The following is a 19,092-nucleotide window of genomic DNA, read 5'->3' as shown; positions in this document are numbered from 1 at the left end:
TTTAGGTACGGATCTTACTGTGAGCGAGTGGTTGTATATAATTGCTAAATATAGAGCTATTATATCAACATACTCTGAGACGAACCTGACTAGTATACAATCTGGACCGGAGGCCTTGCCTTTATTAAGTGGTTTAAGCTGCTTCCCGTTACACCGAGGATATCTACTTCTATGTTTCTCATCTTGGCAGTTGTTCTTGATTGGAATTCAGGAATATTTACTCCGTCGTCTTTGGTGAAGGAGTTTCGGAAAACCGTGTTTAATAACTCTGCTTTAGTGGCACTGTCATCAGTGACTTCACCGTTGATTGCGTCTTGCCACTGGTGTGCTTTACGTATGACCAGAATCTCTTTGGGTTTCCTGCCAGATTTCGAGACAGAATTTCGTTGTGGAAATTATTACAAGCATCTCGCATTGAAGTACGCGCCATATTTCGAACTTCTGTAAAACTTTGCCAATCATGGGGATTTTGCGTTCTTTTAAATTAGGCATGCTTTTTTGTTGCTTCTGCAACAACGATCTGACACGTTTTGTGTACCATGGGGAATCAGTACCATCACTTATTAATTTATGTGGTATATATCTCTCAATTGCTGTCGATACTGTCTCTTCGAAAACATTCTGCAACATTTTTACACTTACATGATCAGATCGGAAGGAGTGAAGATTGCCTCTTAAAAAGGCGTTAAGAGCATTTTTATCAGCTTTTTTAAATGGATATACTTTGCGTTTCTTTTTGATGGTAGTAGGTGTTACGGTATTCAGCCTAGCAGCAACTGCCTTGTGGTCGCTAATCCCTGTATTCGTCACAATACTCATTATTTGTCCAGGATCATTTGTTGCTAAAAGGTCAAGTATGCTTTCCTAATCATTTACGCTTCCAGTGGGCTCATGAACTAATTGTTCAAAATAATTTTCTGAGAAAGCATTCAGTACAATTTCGGATGACGTTTTATGCCTGCCGCCGGCTTTAAACGTGTAATTTTTCCAGCATATCGAGGGTAGATTGAAGTCACCACAGACTATAATTGTATGAGCGGGGTACTTATCTGAAATGAGACTCAAGTTTTCTTTTAACTGTTCAGCAACTATATCTTCTGAGTCGGGAGATCGGTAAAACGATCCAACACTAAAGCGGCAAGCATCCAAAGAATGAGAGACTAAGAAGAGCCACAATACAAGATGAGAAATTTGTATGATATAGTCGCAGAATGGGGAGAGATCCATCCCATACGTAAGTAACATGGCCCAGCCCAATAGTTATCAGTCTCATTATCTGTACAAGAAGTCTCTCTTCTCCATAAAGAATTGGTCCTTAAGTGTGCTGAAAGAAACAACATCCAGTTCAGTGGTACCAAATACTAGGTTAAGTACTTACTGTGTTACAATGCAGCATTAGAAGTAAGATACTATAGTTGGAACATTATTGTTGAATGCTAGCTAGCCACTTATATGTCTCTTATTGTCTGTGTAGAGCTCTACCTTGGGAAGCAAGGAGAGGATGTTGGTTAGTGGTTGGTATGCTCGTTCTAAAACACAAACTGCACGCAATTATTAACTGGGTTCTTTCAAATGGTTCAAATGGCCCTAAGCACTATGGGACTTAACATCTGAGGTCATCAGTCCCCTAGACTTAGTACTACTTAAACCTAACCAACCTAAGGACATCATCACGCGCATCCATGCCCGAGGCACGATTCGAACCTGCGACCGAAGCAGCAGCACTATTCCGGACTGAAGCGGCCGGCAACTGGGTTCTTTATTCATAAACAAAGAGCTACTTTACTTAAGCTTCCATGTGCTGTGGTACAAGCTTTCCTACATAGACCACTTTAGCCTCAATTCTGGTGAAGTAGAAGTCCGCTACTTTCACTAGCCTATAACGTTGCTATGTGCTGCCTGTCTCTGTGCTAGGGGCTAAGACTGCGGCTCCGATTCGGTGACACGCTGGATCTCACAAGGCGGGACAAAAATGTCTCTGAGCACTATGCGACTTAACTTCTCAGGTCATCAGTCCCCTAGAACGTAGAACTACTTAAACCTAACTAACCTAAGGACATCACGCACATGCATGCCCAAGGCAGGATTCGAACGTCCGACCGTAGCGGTCGCGCGGTTCCAGACTGTAGCGCCTAGAACCACTCGGTCACCCCGGCCAGCCAAGGTGGGACAAACTCGTACTAACTGAAAGAACTGCCCCTCCGATTTGTGGCGGCAAGGCTACATGCTGGCGGCCAAGAGGGCGTTGGCGGTACGTTTCCAGCAAGTCTGTCGTTGGCCTCGATCTTCTTGTGACCTCTATGCCACATGCTGTGCAGGCGCCAGCTTACACCAGCACGTTCCTCCCCTACGAAATGCCGCACCATTGTCGCGTAGTGAGGCTGCGAACGACAATGGAGAGGGAGGCAGGACACTGGACGTTAAGATGGGCTGGAAGCCGTGACTGGAGGATGGCGTATTCCCGACCATACTTCGCCATCTGGCTTTCGAGGCAAGAGAAACATCCTCCAGAAAATTGCTGCCAGGGCGCACGTCCAGGAGTGAGGGCACGTGGTGCGGCGATGACGGCGACAGCGACGGCGGGTCCTGGTCCACGGTGTCAGCGATGGGGGATGGCAGGGGCGAGGGCAAATCGTTCATCAGCTCCTCCTGGGCTGCCCTGGTGGCAACCAGCGGGCGGCTGCAAAGGCCGCGCGGTCCTGTGAAGTCGTGACTCTGGGGGAAGAAGAGCGGCAGAATCAGGGGGGCAAACGATATGCGCGAATTTGGTTCTTGTGGCGTCGCTGCAAACCATCGGGGCCTGCAAGTAAGGGGGGTACATACGACGTGTGGCTAGAAAAAAACGGGACTAGTACTGGTGAAACAATAAAACGAATGCAATAAGGCTGAAAGTCGCGTGGCCTGTCACGTGACTCTCGCTCCGCCTACTGCTCGAGTTTCATCTGCCTCCTGCACTCAGTCTGCCCGTGGCGTCTGTTTTAAGTAGTTGACGTTTTGTCTGTGCGTCGGAAAATGTTGAGTGTACAGAAAGAACAGCGTGTTAACATCAAATTTTGTTTCAAACTAGGAAAATCTGCAAGTGAAACGTTTGTAATGTTACAACAAGTGTACGGCGATGATTGTTTATCGCGAACACAAGTGTTTGAGGGGTTTAAACGATTTAAAGATGGCCGCGAAGACACCAGTGATGACACTCGCACTGACAGACCATTGTCAGCAAAAACTGATGCAAACATTGCAAAAATCGGTAAACTTGTTCGACAAGATCGCCGTTTAACAATCAGAGCAGTGTCTGAGTTAACAGGAGTTGACGGCGATCTTGTCGAACAAGTTTACCGATTTTTTCAATGTTTGCATCAGTTTTTGCTAACAATGGTCTGCCAGTGCGAGTGTCATCACTGGTGTCATCGCGGCCATCTTTAAATCTTTTAAACCACTCAAACACTGGTGTTCGCGATAAACAATCATCGCTGTACACTTGTTGTAACATTACAAACGTTTACTTGCAGATTTTCCTAGTTTGAAACAAAATTTGATGTTAACACGCTGTTCTTTCTGTACACTCAACATTTTCCGACGCACAGACAAAACGTCAACTACTTAAAACAGACGCCACGGGCAGACTGAGTGCAGGAGGCAGATGAAACTCGAACAGTAGGCGGAGCGAGAGTCACGTGACAGGCCACGCGACTTTCAGCCTTATTGCATTCGTTTTATTGTTTCACCAGTACTAGTCCGGTTTTTTTCTAGCCACACCTCGTATATCAGCCAATGCATTCCTGGATTACGCCTGTTTTCCAGCGCTTACGGTTGCCATAAAACCTGAAAAGAACAAGATCGCGCGGCGCAAAGCGATGCTCGCGGACCATTGGTGGCGCCGGCCGCTGCGGTGGGTGTAGCAAGTGTAGCAGCGTCCGATGGTGGCTGCCATGCAGAAGTTCCACCGGTGATGGTCCGTCTCGTGGGCGGGAGCGATAGGAAGTGACAAAGAGTTGCAGCGCCTGTGTAGGTGGGTAATGCGAAGCTTGGCCATCTGTTTGCTTGAAAGTGCGTACGAGGTGTTCTGCTTCTTTGTTGGACTGCGGGTGGAATGGAGAATTTGTTAGATGATGAATGTCATTGCGTTCACAAAACAACGTGAAGTGCGGTCCGTTGTCCGACACAAGTACGTCTGGCAAACTTTTTATGCAAAATATTGGGAACGACACTTGAATGGTGCTACATGGCTTCGTAGAGTTTCTAGGCACTGCAAATCTAAACTTGCTGAAAGTGTCTGCCGCTATGAGCCAACGAGTGTTCCAGAAGGGTCCTGCAAAGTCAATGTGCTCTAGTTGCCATGGCTATTCTGTCTTAGAACAAGTTGAGAATGTCTGTGGTGGAGCGGATTGGTATACCGCGCATGTGGGCCACTGTGCCGTCATTTGTTCATTGTGGGGGTCCATGCCATGCCAAGTACAGTGCCGGAGCACTAACTGTTTGGAAACCATGCCCAAAGGAGGACTCGAACCAACCGACAGGTGGAATCGCGCGAACCGTGACAAGGTTCGTCAGACAGCGCGGCTACCCAGCGCGAAGCTAATTGTTTAGTGCGAACAATTCCCCAATGGAGCAACCGCAACTCATCCTGTTGCAACACTTTGGGAATAAGCACACGAGATTTTCCATTGTCATTTTGAACTAGAATCACACTCTGTTGAACCGAAAAGCTATGCCGACGAGCAAAGGCGCTCATGTTGCCGAGCGGTTCTAGGCGCTACAGTCTGGAGCCGCGCGACCGCTACGGTCGCAGGCTCGAATCTTGCCTCGGGAATGGATGTGTGCTATGTCTTTAGGTTAGTTAGGTTTAAGTAGTTCTAAGTTCTAGGGGACTGATGACCTCAGTAGTTAAGTCCCATAGTGCTCAGAGCCATTTGAACCATTTTCGACGAGCAAAGTATCGACGCACAATTGAGTTCTGGATACTGTTCAATGAATGAGGCCAAGACGTGCGAATATAATGCAATAAAATCTTGAGGTCTGGGTCTGCTCCCATGGCCTGTCCAATTTTTCTGTAGTGCAACGGAAAAGATTCCAGCAATTCAGAGTCATGCGCATCGATTTGGCAACAAACTGCGGAAGGTGCGTCAATTTCATAGTCTGGGCCAATCGGAAGGCGGGATAGGGCGTCTGCATTGCCGTGCTTTGCCGTAGATCTGTACACAATTTCATACAGATACTGCAAAAACAACAAAGCAAAACGTTTTTATTTTTGAGCAGTGTGTGTAGGAACTGGCTCTAACGAATGAAACTAGGACAGCAGACTTGTGATCCGTCAATAAATAGAACTTCGGATCATACAGATAGTGATGGAATTTTGTGACACCATACACAATAGCGGGAGCCTCGTTTTCTATTTGAGAATAACTGCACTGAGATTGAGTTAACAACTTTGAGGCAAAAGTAATAGGTCTGTCTTGCGCACCAGTTATGTGCGAAAGCACAACGCCGATTCCGTAGGAAGAAGCGTCGACTTGCAAAACTAACGGCTTGACAGGGTCAAAATGCACTAAGCAAAGCATTTGAGTTTTTGAAAGGCGTCTTGACATTCTTTAGGCCACACAAAAGGTACTTTAGTGTGACACAAGTGATGCAGTGTAGCCACGATCTGAGCAGCATTCGGTATGAATCGAATGTACTTTGGTTAGTAGTGACTGCAGCTACATTTTTAGGAACTGGTAGGTCACGGGTTGCAAGCAAATGGGTTGGAGAGAGTGCACACCCTGTGTGTTTATCACATGACCTAAATACTGTAATTCAGTTTGAAAAAGTCACACTTTTCGAGACGACACTTGAGTCTTGCTTCTGACAACATTCTAAAAAGAGTACGCAAATGTGTTCCTCTGGTGTACGAACCTGAGACGACAAACTCGTCAAGGTAGTTTGAGCAAAATGGCACTTTTGCAGTCAGCTGTTCCAAATAACATTGAAAAATTGCGTGTGTGGAAGCACTGCCAAAGGGCAACCGCAAATACTTGAACAGTCCTCAGAGCGTATTTAGAAAAAATTTCTGTGATTCTTCATCCAATGGAATTCGCAAGTAGGCGTCACTCAAATCTGTTGGAAAAAGTAACGTCCTGCAGCAAGCCTGTCCACGAGTTCCTCAGGGCGAGGGAACGGAGGAATGTCAACTCCTGTCTGTGGGTTCACTGTAGATTTGAAATCAACACGAACGCGAGAGCGACCAGAAGGCTTAGGCAACAAAATTAGTTGACTTGGCCATTGACTAGCTTGAATGGGAGCAATTACACCATTATCTCGCAATTCTTTTAATTCACTGGCCACTTTGTCTCGTAAAGCAAATAGAATGGGACGGGGCCGGAAAAATTTACGCTGTGCATTGTCTTTCAATGGAACATGCGCTACAAAGTTATTAGCTTTTCCCATTCCTTCTGAAAATAGTTCAGGAATTTTTTTAATCAGGCTAGTGATACTGTCTTTTGGATCACAAGCTGATATGGAAAGTACATTGTCATGGATGACAAGGCCAAACAAATCAGAGGCATCTAAACCGAAAATCTTCTCACTGCCTCTTGACTTCAACATAGTAAAAGTCACTGTCCTAGGTTGAGATTTGTAAGTGGCTGGCAAACTACACTGGCCAAGCACTGGAATTTCCTGTGCGTTGTAAACAGTGAACTGCTTGCTAGATTGAGAAAGGCGTAGTGAAGCTAACTGTTCGTATGTGACACAATTAAGGAAAGTGACTGATGCACCTGCGTGTAACTGAAAGTTCACACGACGGCCTGCAATTCGCAGTGAGACAAATAGTTTGTTAAACGTCATTGCACAGCACTAGGGCGAGAAGGAGACACAACTTTAATGTTACTTTTGTCAGAACCTGTTGTTGGTTTGAAAAACAATGTTTACTGCATGTGCACGAGCCTGTTTTCCCTTGGAGCGTGAAAAATTGTCGTTTTTGTGCCGTTGCAAACCAACTGCTTAGACATGTCCTTTCTTTCCATGCGTGTAACACATTGCGTTGCGTGATGGGCAGTCCTGTCGTTTATGGCGAGCAAAACATCTAGGGCAAGACCACTAAGTTGACAGGTCTGTTTACATGTTTACGTGACAGTCCGTGCGGCTGTGTACGCGCTCGCTGTTGTGACTGCTTTGGGCGGTCGCGAGCAAGGGGCGACTCGAGCCGACAAATCTGGGCATGGTCAAATTATCGGTCGCTATGGCACCCGAATCACATTGCTCTAAGATCTGCAACACTTGAGGAAGTGGTGGATCAGAATACTTTAGGATCTGTTCTCGTATTCTACTATGGGGGACAATGAATGTTATAGCATCCCTAATCATTAAGTCACACCCTCCCGGATGATGCCCTCTCTCCCTCCATTTATCCTTCCTATCAACTCTGATCCTCAACCCCCCCTCCTTTCCTCCGTCCTTTCCCTGGGCTCCCTCTTCCTCCCCCCTTCCATCCTGTGTTTTCTCCCCGCCTATCATCTCCTTTCTCTCCCCCCTCCCCCCCCCGAATCCTTTTGTACTCCCCTCCTCTGCCTTCCCCAATCCCTGGCCCATCTGCTCAGCACCCCCCACCCTTCTTATGGATCCTCCTCTTCCATTGGCTCCTTTCCCCCCTCCCCCTTCACTTTTCCTCTCCTTCCACCCCCCCCTTTTTTTCCCCGTCATCTGACCAGTTTCCCCCCACCTGCTCTCGGGTGTGGTATGTCGTATTTGTGCCGACTTTTAGCGCAGTGTTTAAGTAAGTGTTCGGTGTTGTGCGTCCTTCCACAGTGTTGCGAACAGAAATCATGCTGTCGCTGGGTGTGCTTTTTATATCTCTTGCGAACAGAACCCAGACTGTCGCCGTGTTTTTTTTAATTGTCTGTCTATTGTTTCTCTGCTTCCTGTGTGTTTTATTAGCTTCATCAACCCTGTGTTTTATGTTTTACGCTCCAGAATTTTCTGCCATTTTTACCTTTAAGTCACCGATTTTATCGCCAACTGTTATTATTTTTTATCTTCATCTTTCTAAAACAAATTCTGTAGGCTGAAGAGCGGCGTAATAAGCTGCTGCCAGCCCGACCCCTTTAGGGGGAATCGAAACCCAATAAAGGAAAAAAAAAACATTAAGTCAATGTAAAAGTTACCAGAACTACACTTAAATTTACACTTCTTAGTCATGTCTGTTAATCTGTTCTGGCTTTTTCTACGAACGAAAATACTGATATCTGGCTGCAGCTGCATGGACCTGCTGGTCATAGTACTTATTTAATGCAGCGATTACTTCGTCATAACGGAGGCGCAGTTGGGAATAGTTTTTGTTTTAACCTGGACACTGGAGACCCTGCAATCGAAAGAAAGTATTGCACCTTCACAGTACCTTGAACGCGATGAACTGCACAATGAGCTTGGAACTGTGTCAGGTATTCGAGCCATTCCTCTTCCGGAATGATGGAATGCTGGTCGGCGGTACTTGCTGAGAGTGTCAGTTGGTCTGTTTGGCAGCCGCCGTAGCTTGTGCAGCCAGAAGTTGTCGCACTGTCGTCAGCAAGACACCAATTTGTTGGCCGTCTGCGGCTGAGGCGCGGTGGCAGGGGGAACGAGGTAGGCATGGTTTACACAAATACGTTCTAGCAAAAGAAAACAAAAAGCCTCTGAAAAGAGAAATTTGATTAATTCTGCGGCTCCCTCCTGAAAAACATGCAAGAACACAACTACGCATTAGCAACTAGAAATTACCAGCCCTGCAAACAAACACAAGGGAAGCAAGCAAGTTCTTCACTGAAGTTTTCTCGTCATCACTATTGAATCCTCGTCAACAGCTTTTATGTCTCTCGTTGCCTCTGAAGAGCTGAACCATGGGAAGCAAGCAGAGGATGTTGGTTGGTGGCCAGTAGCCTTGTTCTACAACACAAACTGCACACAGTTGTTAACTGGGTTCATTATACACTCCTGGAAATGGAAAAAAGAACACATTGACACCGGTGTGTCAGACCCACCATACTTGCTCCGGACACTGCGAGAGGACTGTACAAGCAATGATCACACGCACGGCACAGCGGACACACCAGGAACCGCGGTGTTGGCCGTCGAATGGCGCTAGCTGCGCAGCATTTGTGCACCGCCGCCGTCAGTGTCAGCCAGTTTGCCGTGGCATACGGAGCTCCATCGCAGTCTTTAACACTGGTAGCATGCCGCGACAGCGTGGACGTGAACCGTATGTGCAGTTGACGGACTTTGAGCGAGGGCGTATAGTGGGCATGCAGGAGGCCGGGTGGACGTACCGCCGAATTGCTCAACACGTGGGGCGTGAGGTCTCCACAGTACATCGATGTTGTCGCCAGTGGTCGGCGGAAGGTGCACGTGCCCGTCGACCTGGGACCGGACCGCAGCGACGCACGGATGCACGCCAAGACCGTAGGATCCTACGCAGTGCCGTAGGGGACCGCACCGCCACTTCCCAGCAAATTAGGGACACTGTTGCTCCTGGGGTATCGGCGAGGACCATTCGCAACCGTCTCCATGAAGCTGGGCTACGGTCCCGCACACCGTTAGGCCGTCTTCCGCTCACGCCCCAACATCGTGCAACCCGCCTCCAGTGGTGTCGCGACAGGCGTGAATGGAGGGACGAATGGAGACGTGTCGTCTTCAGCGATGAGAGTCGCTTCTGCCTTGGTGCCAATGATGGTCGTATGCGTGTTTGGCGCCGTGCAGGTGAGCGCCACAATCAGGACTGCATACGACCGAGGCACACAGGGCCAACACCCGGCATCATGGTGTGGGGAGCGATCTCCTACACTGGCCGTACACCACTGGTGATCGTCGAGGGGACACTGAATAGTGCACGGTACATCCAAACCGTCATCGAACCCATCGTTCTACCATTCCTAGACCGGCAAGGGAACTTGCTGTTCCAACAGGACAATGCACGTCCGCATGTATCCCGTGCCACCCAACGTGCTCTAGAAGGTGTAAGTCAACTACCCTGGCCAGCAAGATCTCCGGATCTGTCCCCCATTGAGCATGTTTGGGACTGGATGAAGCGTCGTCTCACGCGGTCTGCACGTCCAGCACGAACGCTGGTCCAACTGAGGCGCCAGGTGGAAATGGCATGGCAAGCTGTTCCACAGAACTACATCCAGCATCTCTACGATCGTCTCCATGGGAGAATAGCAACCTGCATTGCTGCGAAAGGTGGATATACACTGTACTAGTGCCGACATTGTGCATGCTCTGTTGCCTGTGTCTATGTGCCTGTGGTTCTGTCAGTGTGATCATGTGATGTATCTGACCCCAGGAATGTGTCAATAAAGTTTCCCCTTCCTGGGACAATGAATTCACGGTGTTCTTATTTCAATTTCCAGGAGTGTACATGAACAAAGAGCTACATTACTTAAACGTCCATGTGCTGTGGTACAAGCTCTCCTATATAGTCCATTTCAGCCTCACTGCTGGTGAAGTAGAAGTCCGCTATGTTCACTATAAGGTTGCTTTGTGCTGCCTGTCTCTGTGCTAGAGGCTAGGACTGCGGCTCCGATTCGGTGACACACTGGATCTCACAAGGTGGGACAAACTCGAATTAACTCGCACTAGCTGAACGAAATGGCCCACCAGTCTGCGGCGGCGATCCTAAATACTGACGGCTGAGAGGGCGTTGGCGGTGCATTCCCAGCAAGTCTGTCTTTGGCCTCGATCGATCTTCTTGTGACCTCTATGTCGCATGATGTGTTGGTGCCAGCTTAACCCAGCACAATTATTGTAGAAGACAGAACGTGGATGTAATCTGAACATCAGAATACTGGCTAACTGAAGTGGAAATATATTTTTTTGTTTCTCAGTGCTATGTTATTGCCAGTATAATGCCAATAAAACAGAAAAAAATGGATGAGTTGCAATTTTTACGAAAGAAGGTCTGAAATTCACAAAAGTTGGCGTAAGTTGATAGTGTTCCTAATTAGATTGTGAGTAGTTCAGTTGCATAAAGCTGGCAGACCAGAATATTATAGTTCTTAGTGTTCATAGGTCTCCAAAAAGAGCTGTAGAAATATTCTTCAACATTTTTGAGCTTATTTTCAGAAAAGTATTAAGGAAAAACTAAATATTGCTATCTTTGGTGACTATAGGATAGAAATGTCAAACTCTAACAAGCAAGTATCAAGACTGTTTTTCAGTATCTTAAGGCCACTAAATTTATTTTGTAAATACAAAAGCACTACTTGGAAAAAAGCCTGCTTAGATAATATTACTGTTAACTCGTTCAGTGAGATTTTTACTGTTGGTCATGAAGATGGTTGTTTTTCTGACCATGAACCACTACTCTCTACACTATACAGATAACTGTCTACTCATACAAATAACATTATCCTTGAAGAAGGTATAGTCACTTGGATGAGAGGTCAGGAAGATGTGGTTGTTAACTTGTCTGCTGATAGATTAAGTTACATAAAGTGTGATTTTATGTTTCAAAGACAGATTGAACAAACTAATGTTGAATCAATGTTTGGCTGATTCTTTAGAAAATATATTGAAGTGTGATGTACCTGTTCTCCACTAAAAACGACATTTCAAAGGCAAGCACAAAAGAAAGTACCGAAACTGATATAACAGAGAATTTGAAATCAGGATCTTTGATAGCCTCAGCTGGATCTGGGGCAGGATGTGTGACTGGGCCCAATATCCAAATACAATAATCTAATTTTGCTGTTATTTTAAAATATTTTTGACATGATTTGAGTGGAACACAATTTTGGGAATACTGGAGATACACAAAAAATACTCTTTGAATGTAATACAGAATAATTATAACTCTTTTTATAATTCCTTATTAACATTGAACATACATTCTCAAATGCAATTTATACAATGGTAGTATACATTGCATGAGATATTCCCATTGGAATTCGAGTTCACTGAACAGTTGTTCATGGTGCGAAAGGTTGAATTGTGTAGCATCAAGCCACCATCAACAGCACTAAGTTTGGTTGCATGTTGGATGCAGTGTTATCCTGTATTACAGAGTCCATGAACATTCAAGGAAATCATGTGAAGTTTTCAAATGCAGAGCAGAAAGTTTATACACAGATGTATAAGTGTAACTGTTCCTTATTTTTTTTGACATCACACAGAACATGAAAATAAACATGACTTATCAATAATACAATGTCCGCTACTGACTTATTTTCTATACAGAAGCCAGTGCTCATCACTCAGATTTTGAATACTTCAGTTTGAGTTGAAATTATTACCATGGAAACAATGAACTACTGAAGTAAGTTGGTTATTATAAAACACTGAATATCTTGAAATCTGAAACTTAAGTTTCTGGTATGTACAACATTCTTTTTCTACGAATGTGTGGAAAGATGGGCTTCCTAATTGCAGAACTGACACTTAAAGTTAAATTGCCTGTCTCCAGTACGCAATTTTTTCTGAGCACATTTTCTACATTCACATTACTCATTCCCACATATATTTTCAATGGGAAATAGAATAGATTGCGGTAGTTACAAATTTAAATAACGTTTATAAACGAATTCGCAATTTTCGTTATATTTAAGTAAAATAATACAAACAAAACCTTTTGAGAACATACTTGCATGATGTGCCATTGCTAAGATCATGTTCTGAATTTCACATTCGCTTTACAGTGAAGTCTTTACAGCACCTTTTTTTACAATATACCATTTCCTTTATCCTAGCACATGCTCAAGACAATGTATTACCACACAGTGTTTTATTAAGGACTATGTTTAACTTCATACCCTCTATTATTTCAAAAAACAAGAGGTACTTATGATACACCTTGTATAATGTTCTATTACAATCAGCATCATTGAGAATGTAGTAAAACAAAAACTAGTCGTAAATCAAGTCTCCAATTGCTTTGAAAGAACTAACACATAAATTGATGAATCATGAATGAATGTACAAAGGTTAAATATGAGAGATATCCAATAAGAAAGATTCCCTGTTAAAAAACATTACACACAATTTATTATGTTGTAATAATTTTAGTGGTAGTGTGCAATGCTTCTGTTACATTTCTGTTATCACCATATTTTTCCAAGCTTTTTGGTAACACAAAAAAGTTTATAAAAACCAGTGTTGTACCAGGTCAGGTCCTGTGCTCATAACCAGTTCTTCACTGTGAATGTGACTTTATCATCAGTATTACCTCCAAGACAACCTTTGTATTGGTCGAAAATATGAAAATCACTTGGAGGAAGACCTAATTTATATGGAAGATGTGTAAACACTTCACTGTTGAATCTTCTGAGATAAGTGTCAGCCCCACCTGTGTGTGCATGTGATGGACAGCTCCTATCAACACAGTTACCTGTCGTAGGTGCATACATAGGATCACTAAACACTGAGATTCTAATTAACAGAACTAAATTGCGATAAGTGATACGAAAAAGGTGAACGTCAAATCAATAAGATCTCAGCAAATTTAGACACAAGTGACAAACATGCAATATTAAATAAAATAAATGTCCCAAAAACATTTTTTTTCAGGAACATCCCTTGGAGAGTATGTGAACAAGATCCCAAAGATTTCAATTCCATAAAAAACTACATCTTTTGAACCACTATCATGTGCTGGTGCCCGTAACTCATTTGTAAGGTAACTGGATGTGGGGCTCTGTTAAATACATTAGAGTTCCGAATCTGGTGGGGGGATGTAGGTTACAGTTTGTTCTCTCTAGCAGAAAACCGCTGGTGCAGAAACATCGCGATACACAGTAATTATTCGGCTAGGGAGCAAACTTCTACAACACCTTCGTCTAAACATCCAAGTTAAATATTATATAATAGACTTCATCAGCGGTAAAATGTTAGCCTTGTCTAGAGAAATGTTTTGTTCAATGTTGGTATTACGTTGCTATGGCAACGAATTATCGATTTAGTTCATTGAAGAGTGAGGTTCTTGTGTTGTGTTTGTTGTTGACAGTTTGTGCGATGGATGACGTACGTTATTATGAAAATCCGTATGAGGATTACGTTGCTCATAGGGAAACTACTACGAAAATTGTATTAAATGGGGAGGTGAATGTTTTGTCTTTTATGTGCATTTGTTCCTAACGTTACTCTCCCTTGAATAAAAAAATAGTGGAAACAATTTTTGACTGTTTCAGATTCACCCCCAGTTACTCGACAAACTGCACTCGGCAACAAATTCTTTACTTGCCAAATTAGTGGCAAAGTTGGCTTCTGTCGACCAGAATGATTACTCCATTTATACTGGGACAACGGGGATAGCATTTTTATATTATCTGTTGAGTACAAAGCAGAGCAATCCAGAGTTTTTGAAGGTAAATTTGGTCCTGTGTGTGTGTGTGTGTGTGTGTGTGTGTGTGTGTGTGAGTGTGAGAGAGAGGGGGAGAGAGTGAGAGATTGCCGGTGTGGGGGGGGGGGGGGGGGAGGTAGAATGCTAACTGATGTGGATGTCACACAACCGGATTTCCTGCTTGTTATGTTAAACACAAGCGAAATATAGAGATTTAAATCAGTGTCAACAGTATCCTCCTTAATAGCAAGCAAACATCCATATTTGCAGTTTACAATTTTTTAGTATCTTGTTTTTATTTAATAGTAGGAACAAATAATGAAAGCACTGACTTTGGCCATTGTTTGTTCCAGACTTCGTGTTGCAATTGACTGCACACCGAAACATAACACTGTTTTTCGGATATCCCATGTTAGTGGCTAGCTAGACTGGTGCAAAACTTTTTATTTCATCAGTTTAAGTTCTGAGGAAAATAGCTACAAAACCTGTGATATTTTCTACGTTGATGCTTAAAAGTGTCATTAGAAGTACAGTTAGGCCTTTTTGAGCGATAATTACACTTAGTTTGATTACATTTAACCTTAAACTGTTATCGTGAAGTTATTGTTGCGCTACTGGTATGGTGGGTTCATGAGCTCCCCAACTTTTTTTTTCCAATATCGTGGAATATAATTACGCCCACGTAATATCGATGTCGTTTTAATAATTGCTAATATTTTAAGGTGAACTCACTTAAAAGAATTAGTAATTCCATGACCAGTCATCCAGACCATGATTCCCATTATCATATTGAGAACTGAGATTTTGCGTACTGCTTTTGTTGTTAATTACATGAACTTTTGCCAATTTTTATTGTTTTTTATGTTAGTAGTAATTGTAGAAAATGTGATGCAATGCTTTCCTTAAAACCAGACTGTGAAAATTTGAAAATTGGCGGCAGTTTGTAAATGAAAAAAAGTAAGTTGACAGTTTCTTACCTGAATATCGTTTATGACATCTGCCTTATGAAAAAATTAAGAATTGATCAATAATATATTGCAGATTAATTTTATTTTAGTTTATTGTTAAATATAAAAATTGAGCACTTGCTCCCATGAGAAAATCATTGACAAATGTAGAAAGTGATTTGCAAATAGTAAAGTTTCATCACAGCCAATCAGTTTTAAAGAAGTAATGGCATGAAAACAATTGTGAATATTGAGAACATTTCCATTTTGTCATTAACATAAATGAGTACAGCATTATACAAATTCAACAAAAATTGTAATATAAAGCAAAGCTATAAAATGTACATACCATACAATATATGAACATAACAATGACAACATCTGTCATACCTGAATTAACTTAGTGCAGTGACACACAAGGTTTTGTTTGTGGTACTTGAACACTGTTTCAAAATTCAATACTATGTCAACATTGCGGAAGATATTGATAGTGCAGTGTGTGTTAAAGTTTATTTTGAATTATACGTGGCTAGACACTTTTTAAGACGCACATTAAAATTCACTTTTCTTCCACCAACTTTGAAGAGTCTTTGCGTAGAGAGTAACACAGCCTGTTGCTGTGGTGATACCAACTTTACATAGAATGTGAGGGAATGGGACATCACAAACATCATTATCAGGCTAATAGAAGGATGGAGATGGCCCATGAGGGTGACGATTAATCTTTGTGGGTAATTCCATGTCAGTTCAAAGCAGGAAAGTGAAATTTTTCAACCTGACTATCTCAGATTTATATCAGATTTGGTGCATACAGTGATCCAGATAAGAGATGGAGAACGACCAATCTAGAGAGGTATATGACAGTTGTGAAGTAATATATAGGTCTGCAAAGTTTGGAAGTTGCGTGAAATTTGCATGCATCTGTCTCAACATGACTATAATCTGGTACAAATCAAGATATTGCAGTGGAACTTGGGTTACTGAAAAGCTATTGAGTAGAGCTTTATATTTATATACAACGCAGTGGATTTCTAAGAATTTTTATGTTCAACGTCATTGACCTTAACCTTTGACCTTAAATATCTCAAAATGGGTTAATGGAAGTGTCGGATTCCTCCCATCTGCTTTGACCTGTGACATAACTGTGTTGTGTTGTATGATGTCATTGAGGTGCAGTGTGTTAAAAATGGATTGTGTTTGCAATGGGCTTGTTGGAGTAATCAGTGACACATTCTATTGTGTGGTATTTGTTTCTAAATTGTTTGTAAGTGATGTTAATGTGGTATTGACCTTAGTGCTGCGTGTTACTCGATGTTGTGGGAGCTTGCTTATTAGTTGCCTTGGCGGTGTCGTTAGTTATTGGCTACCAATTTAAGTTTGGTTTTGAACTTGTTAGTTCTACGTGTTTTTTTATGGTTTTAAAGTTGTTATTTTTGGAGTTTTATTTGGTACTAACTGTGGATGTCACAACAAAGTTTACAAGTCACTGGTTGCTTGCTGCTATTGGCGAGAATATAGTCTATACAGTTAAAGTCCTTCAGTTATATGCTTGCTTAGTGGAATATGTGAGGTATCAACAGTTTGTGTAAATTATGATAATGAACCGAGTATCTGCTTCTCAATCCAAGTACAAGCGTATGCGACAAAGTTTTCAATGGGTTTCAGGTTTCAGTAATGGTTATTTTAGTTTTTGGGAGAATGGGAACGGGGGGGGGGGGGGCAGGTGGAAGTGCCTTGTATCATTTTCCATTGAGCTATATATGTCAAACATAATATTCCATTGCAGATTTTTTTGTGTTTTTTACTCTGTTTATTTTCGAGAATTTTGTGTTCATTATTTTTCGGTATTGTTTGTTGTATAATGGTGCCAGTCTTACTGTCCCCACCAAGACCCTCTACTTTACACCCAATTAGCTTCAGTTTATTGGTGAAGTGAAATTCTGTGCACTGTTAAATATTTTTGTGTATGGTAGTATTTAGTGACTTTGTGATTGTTAATGAGTTTGTGGTTGCCATATTGTATACACTGGGAATAAGTGTGTCCACCATCTTGATAACTTCATGGGTCAAAGCAGACGGGTGGAATCACTGTATTGTCCTCGTGCCCAAAAGTTTATTTTGTCAGCATCAGTACACATCAAAATACAGAAGGCAGCACATGAATATGAAACACAAATTATTAAAAAGTGCAATTCATAAGTAATATAGTACAAAAATATGGTTCTATAATATTTTAGTGGTATTATGAACCATTTACAATGTAGCTTGACTGAAAAGCTAATAAAACAAGGTAAAATCTCAGTTCACGCGTCCCAGTTAAATTGTTAATGTCCTATAGATATGATACAGGCAGACTGTATATCTGTTTTGACTGTACCTTTGTTAATAGGTATTACACAGTGAAGCTTCTGGGTATCTGGGATAGTCATTTATTCTTGAAATGCTATGTCACCTTGGCAGTGCCTTCATTGTGATGGGATCTAGATGTATAGTGGAAGACCCATGAAGGAATATTTTCTTTGCACCGTTGAAATAATTGTGGTGTCAAAATCTGGTTTTCATGAGGTCACCTGAGGCAATTGCGACCAATCTCTTTACAGTCCCTACAACCCCATCACAATTTCCTTTATAATGTGCTGTAGGGGAGGCGGGAAATGCCATTCAGCTATAACATCACAAACTTTGTGATGGCAAGACAGATTCTTGAAAATCTTTTGTCCTTTTTTTGCATTGGGCAGCATATCCACCAGAAAAGTAATAAATTATATTTTGGAGTCAGAAAGTGATGAAACTGTGCCGGAAAGAACTCTCTCTCTCTCTCTCTCTCTCTCTCTCTCTCTCTCTCTCTCTCTCTGTCTGTATCATGCTGAAGCCATCAGATATTTCCATATATGATATATGAAACATGGTGTATTGCATTAGTAGTTGCGTCTCGGTGATAAGCAACAAACGGGTGAATTGTAAAGTGTGGATTGTTCTAATGAAATCCCTGAACTTCGCCCTGAATGGTGAATGAGTAATTCCCCACAAAACCTCAGACAACAAGAAATTCTCTTACTTTGAGCTCTTATTTAGTGATTTTAAAGAACTGTGACTGCTGCTGGGTGATACATGAGTATAGTAGGAGCTGTTGTAAACTTGATGCAAACGCCTCAATGTAATCATCTATGGATTTTGTTACAGTCTCTAGAACTACCCTGCCTGTTGTTATCCAACACTTATATGTAATTTCATCAATGCAGTTCATACCAAACAGATAATCAGTCAGTCTTGTCATACTTGAATGAAGGGACGTGAACCTAACAAGGGGATCTCACCATCGTGCGCGCGCGCACACACACACACACACACACACACACACACACACACACATTTTATGGTAAGACGGCCCGTCAAAAACTGAAAACAGGAAGAAGGTGTCCTGAATTGTGAAAAAAAAATATCGAAACAATGAAAGGTCAAAGGATAAGACGTTCAATATAGGGCAGCATTGAATAGCAATGGCGTCATGGTGTTGTTGGTCCATCACATGGGCGACCCGTGTTCAACTCTCTCTTGTGCCCGTTATTTTTATCTATTTTTTTTTTTTTTTTCCAGAACATTGTGAACTGTTTATCTGGTCATTGAAATGTTTCTCTGTCTGGAACCTTGTCAGTTGTCATACTATTCACTGGTTATAGCGTGCAAGTAATGTGGTAAGAATATGTTACCATCACAAGTAAACATGATGAATAGTGAGAGCAGGCGAGATGCCACATAGACGTCTCACAGAAATAAAAACAACAAATAGATGGGTGTGAGCTGTGTTTATTTGTTTGCAGCTTATGAGACAAATTATTATGTTTTCATCATTTCCTTGAGAATCAT

General features: G+C 42.5%; 1 protein-coding gene across 1 annotated transcript in view; it reads left to right on the top strand.

The window, feature by feature from the left end:
- The first annotated feature begins 13,893 nt into the window (after nucleotides 1–13,893).
- Nucleotides 13,894–19,092, top strand: part of LOC126176934 (lanC-like protein 2) — a 119,870-nt gene continuing 114,671 nt past the window's right edge. Inside the window, exons 1-2 of the mRNA XM_049924127.1 lie at nucleotides 13,894–14,037; nucleotides 14,127–14,303. Of these exons, the coding sequence (XP_049780084.1) occupies nucleotides 13,951–14,037; nucleotides 14,127–14,303 (264 nt within the window). The 5' untranslated portion in view covers nucleotides 13,894–13,950. The remainder of the gene's footprint in view (nucleotides 14,038–14,126; nucleotides 14,304–19,092) is intronic.

Source organism: Schistocerca cancellata, chromosome 3 (assembly GCF_023864275.1).
Source record: "Schistocerca cancellata isolate TAMUIC-IGC-003103 chromosome 3, iqSchCanc2.1, whole genome shotgun sequence".
Classification (NCBI taxonomy): Eukaryota; Metazoa; Arthropoda; class Insecta; order Orthoptera; family Acrididae; genus Schistocerca; species Schistocerca cancellata.
This window is presented reverse-complemented; position numbering and strand designations above follow the sequence as displayed.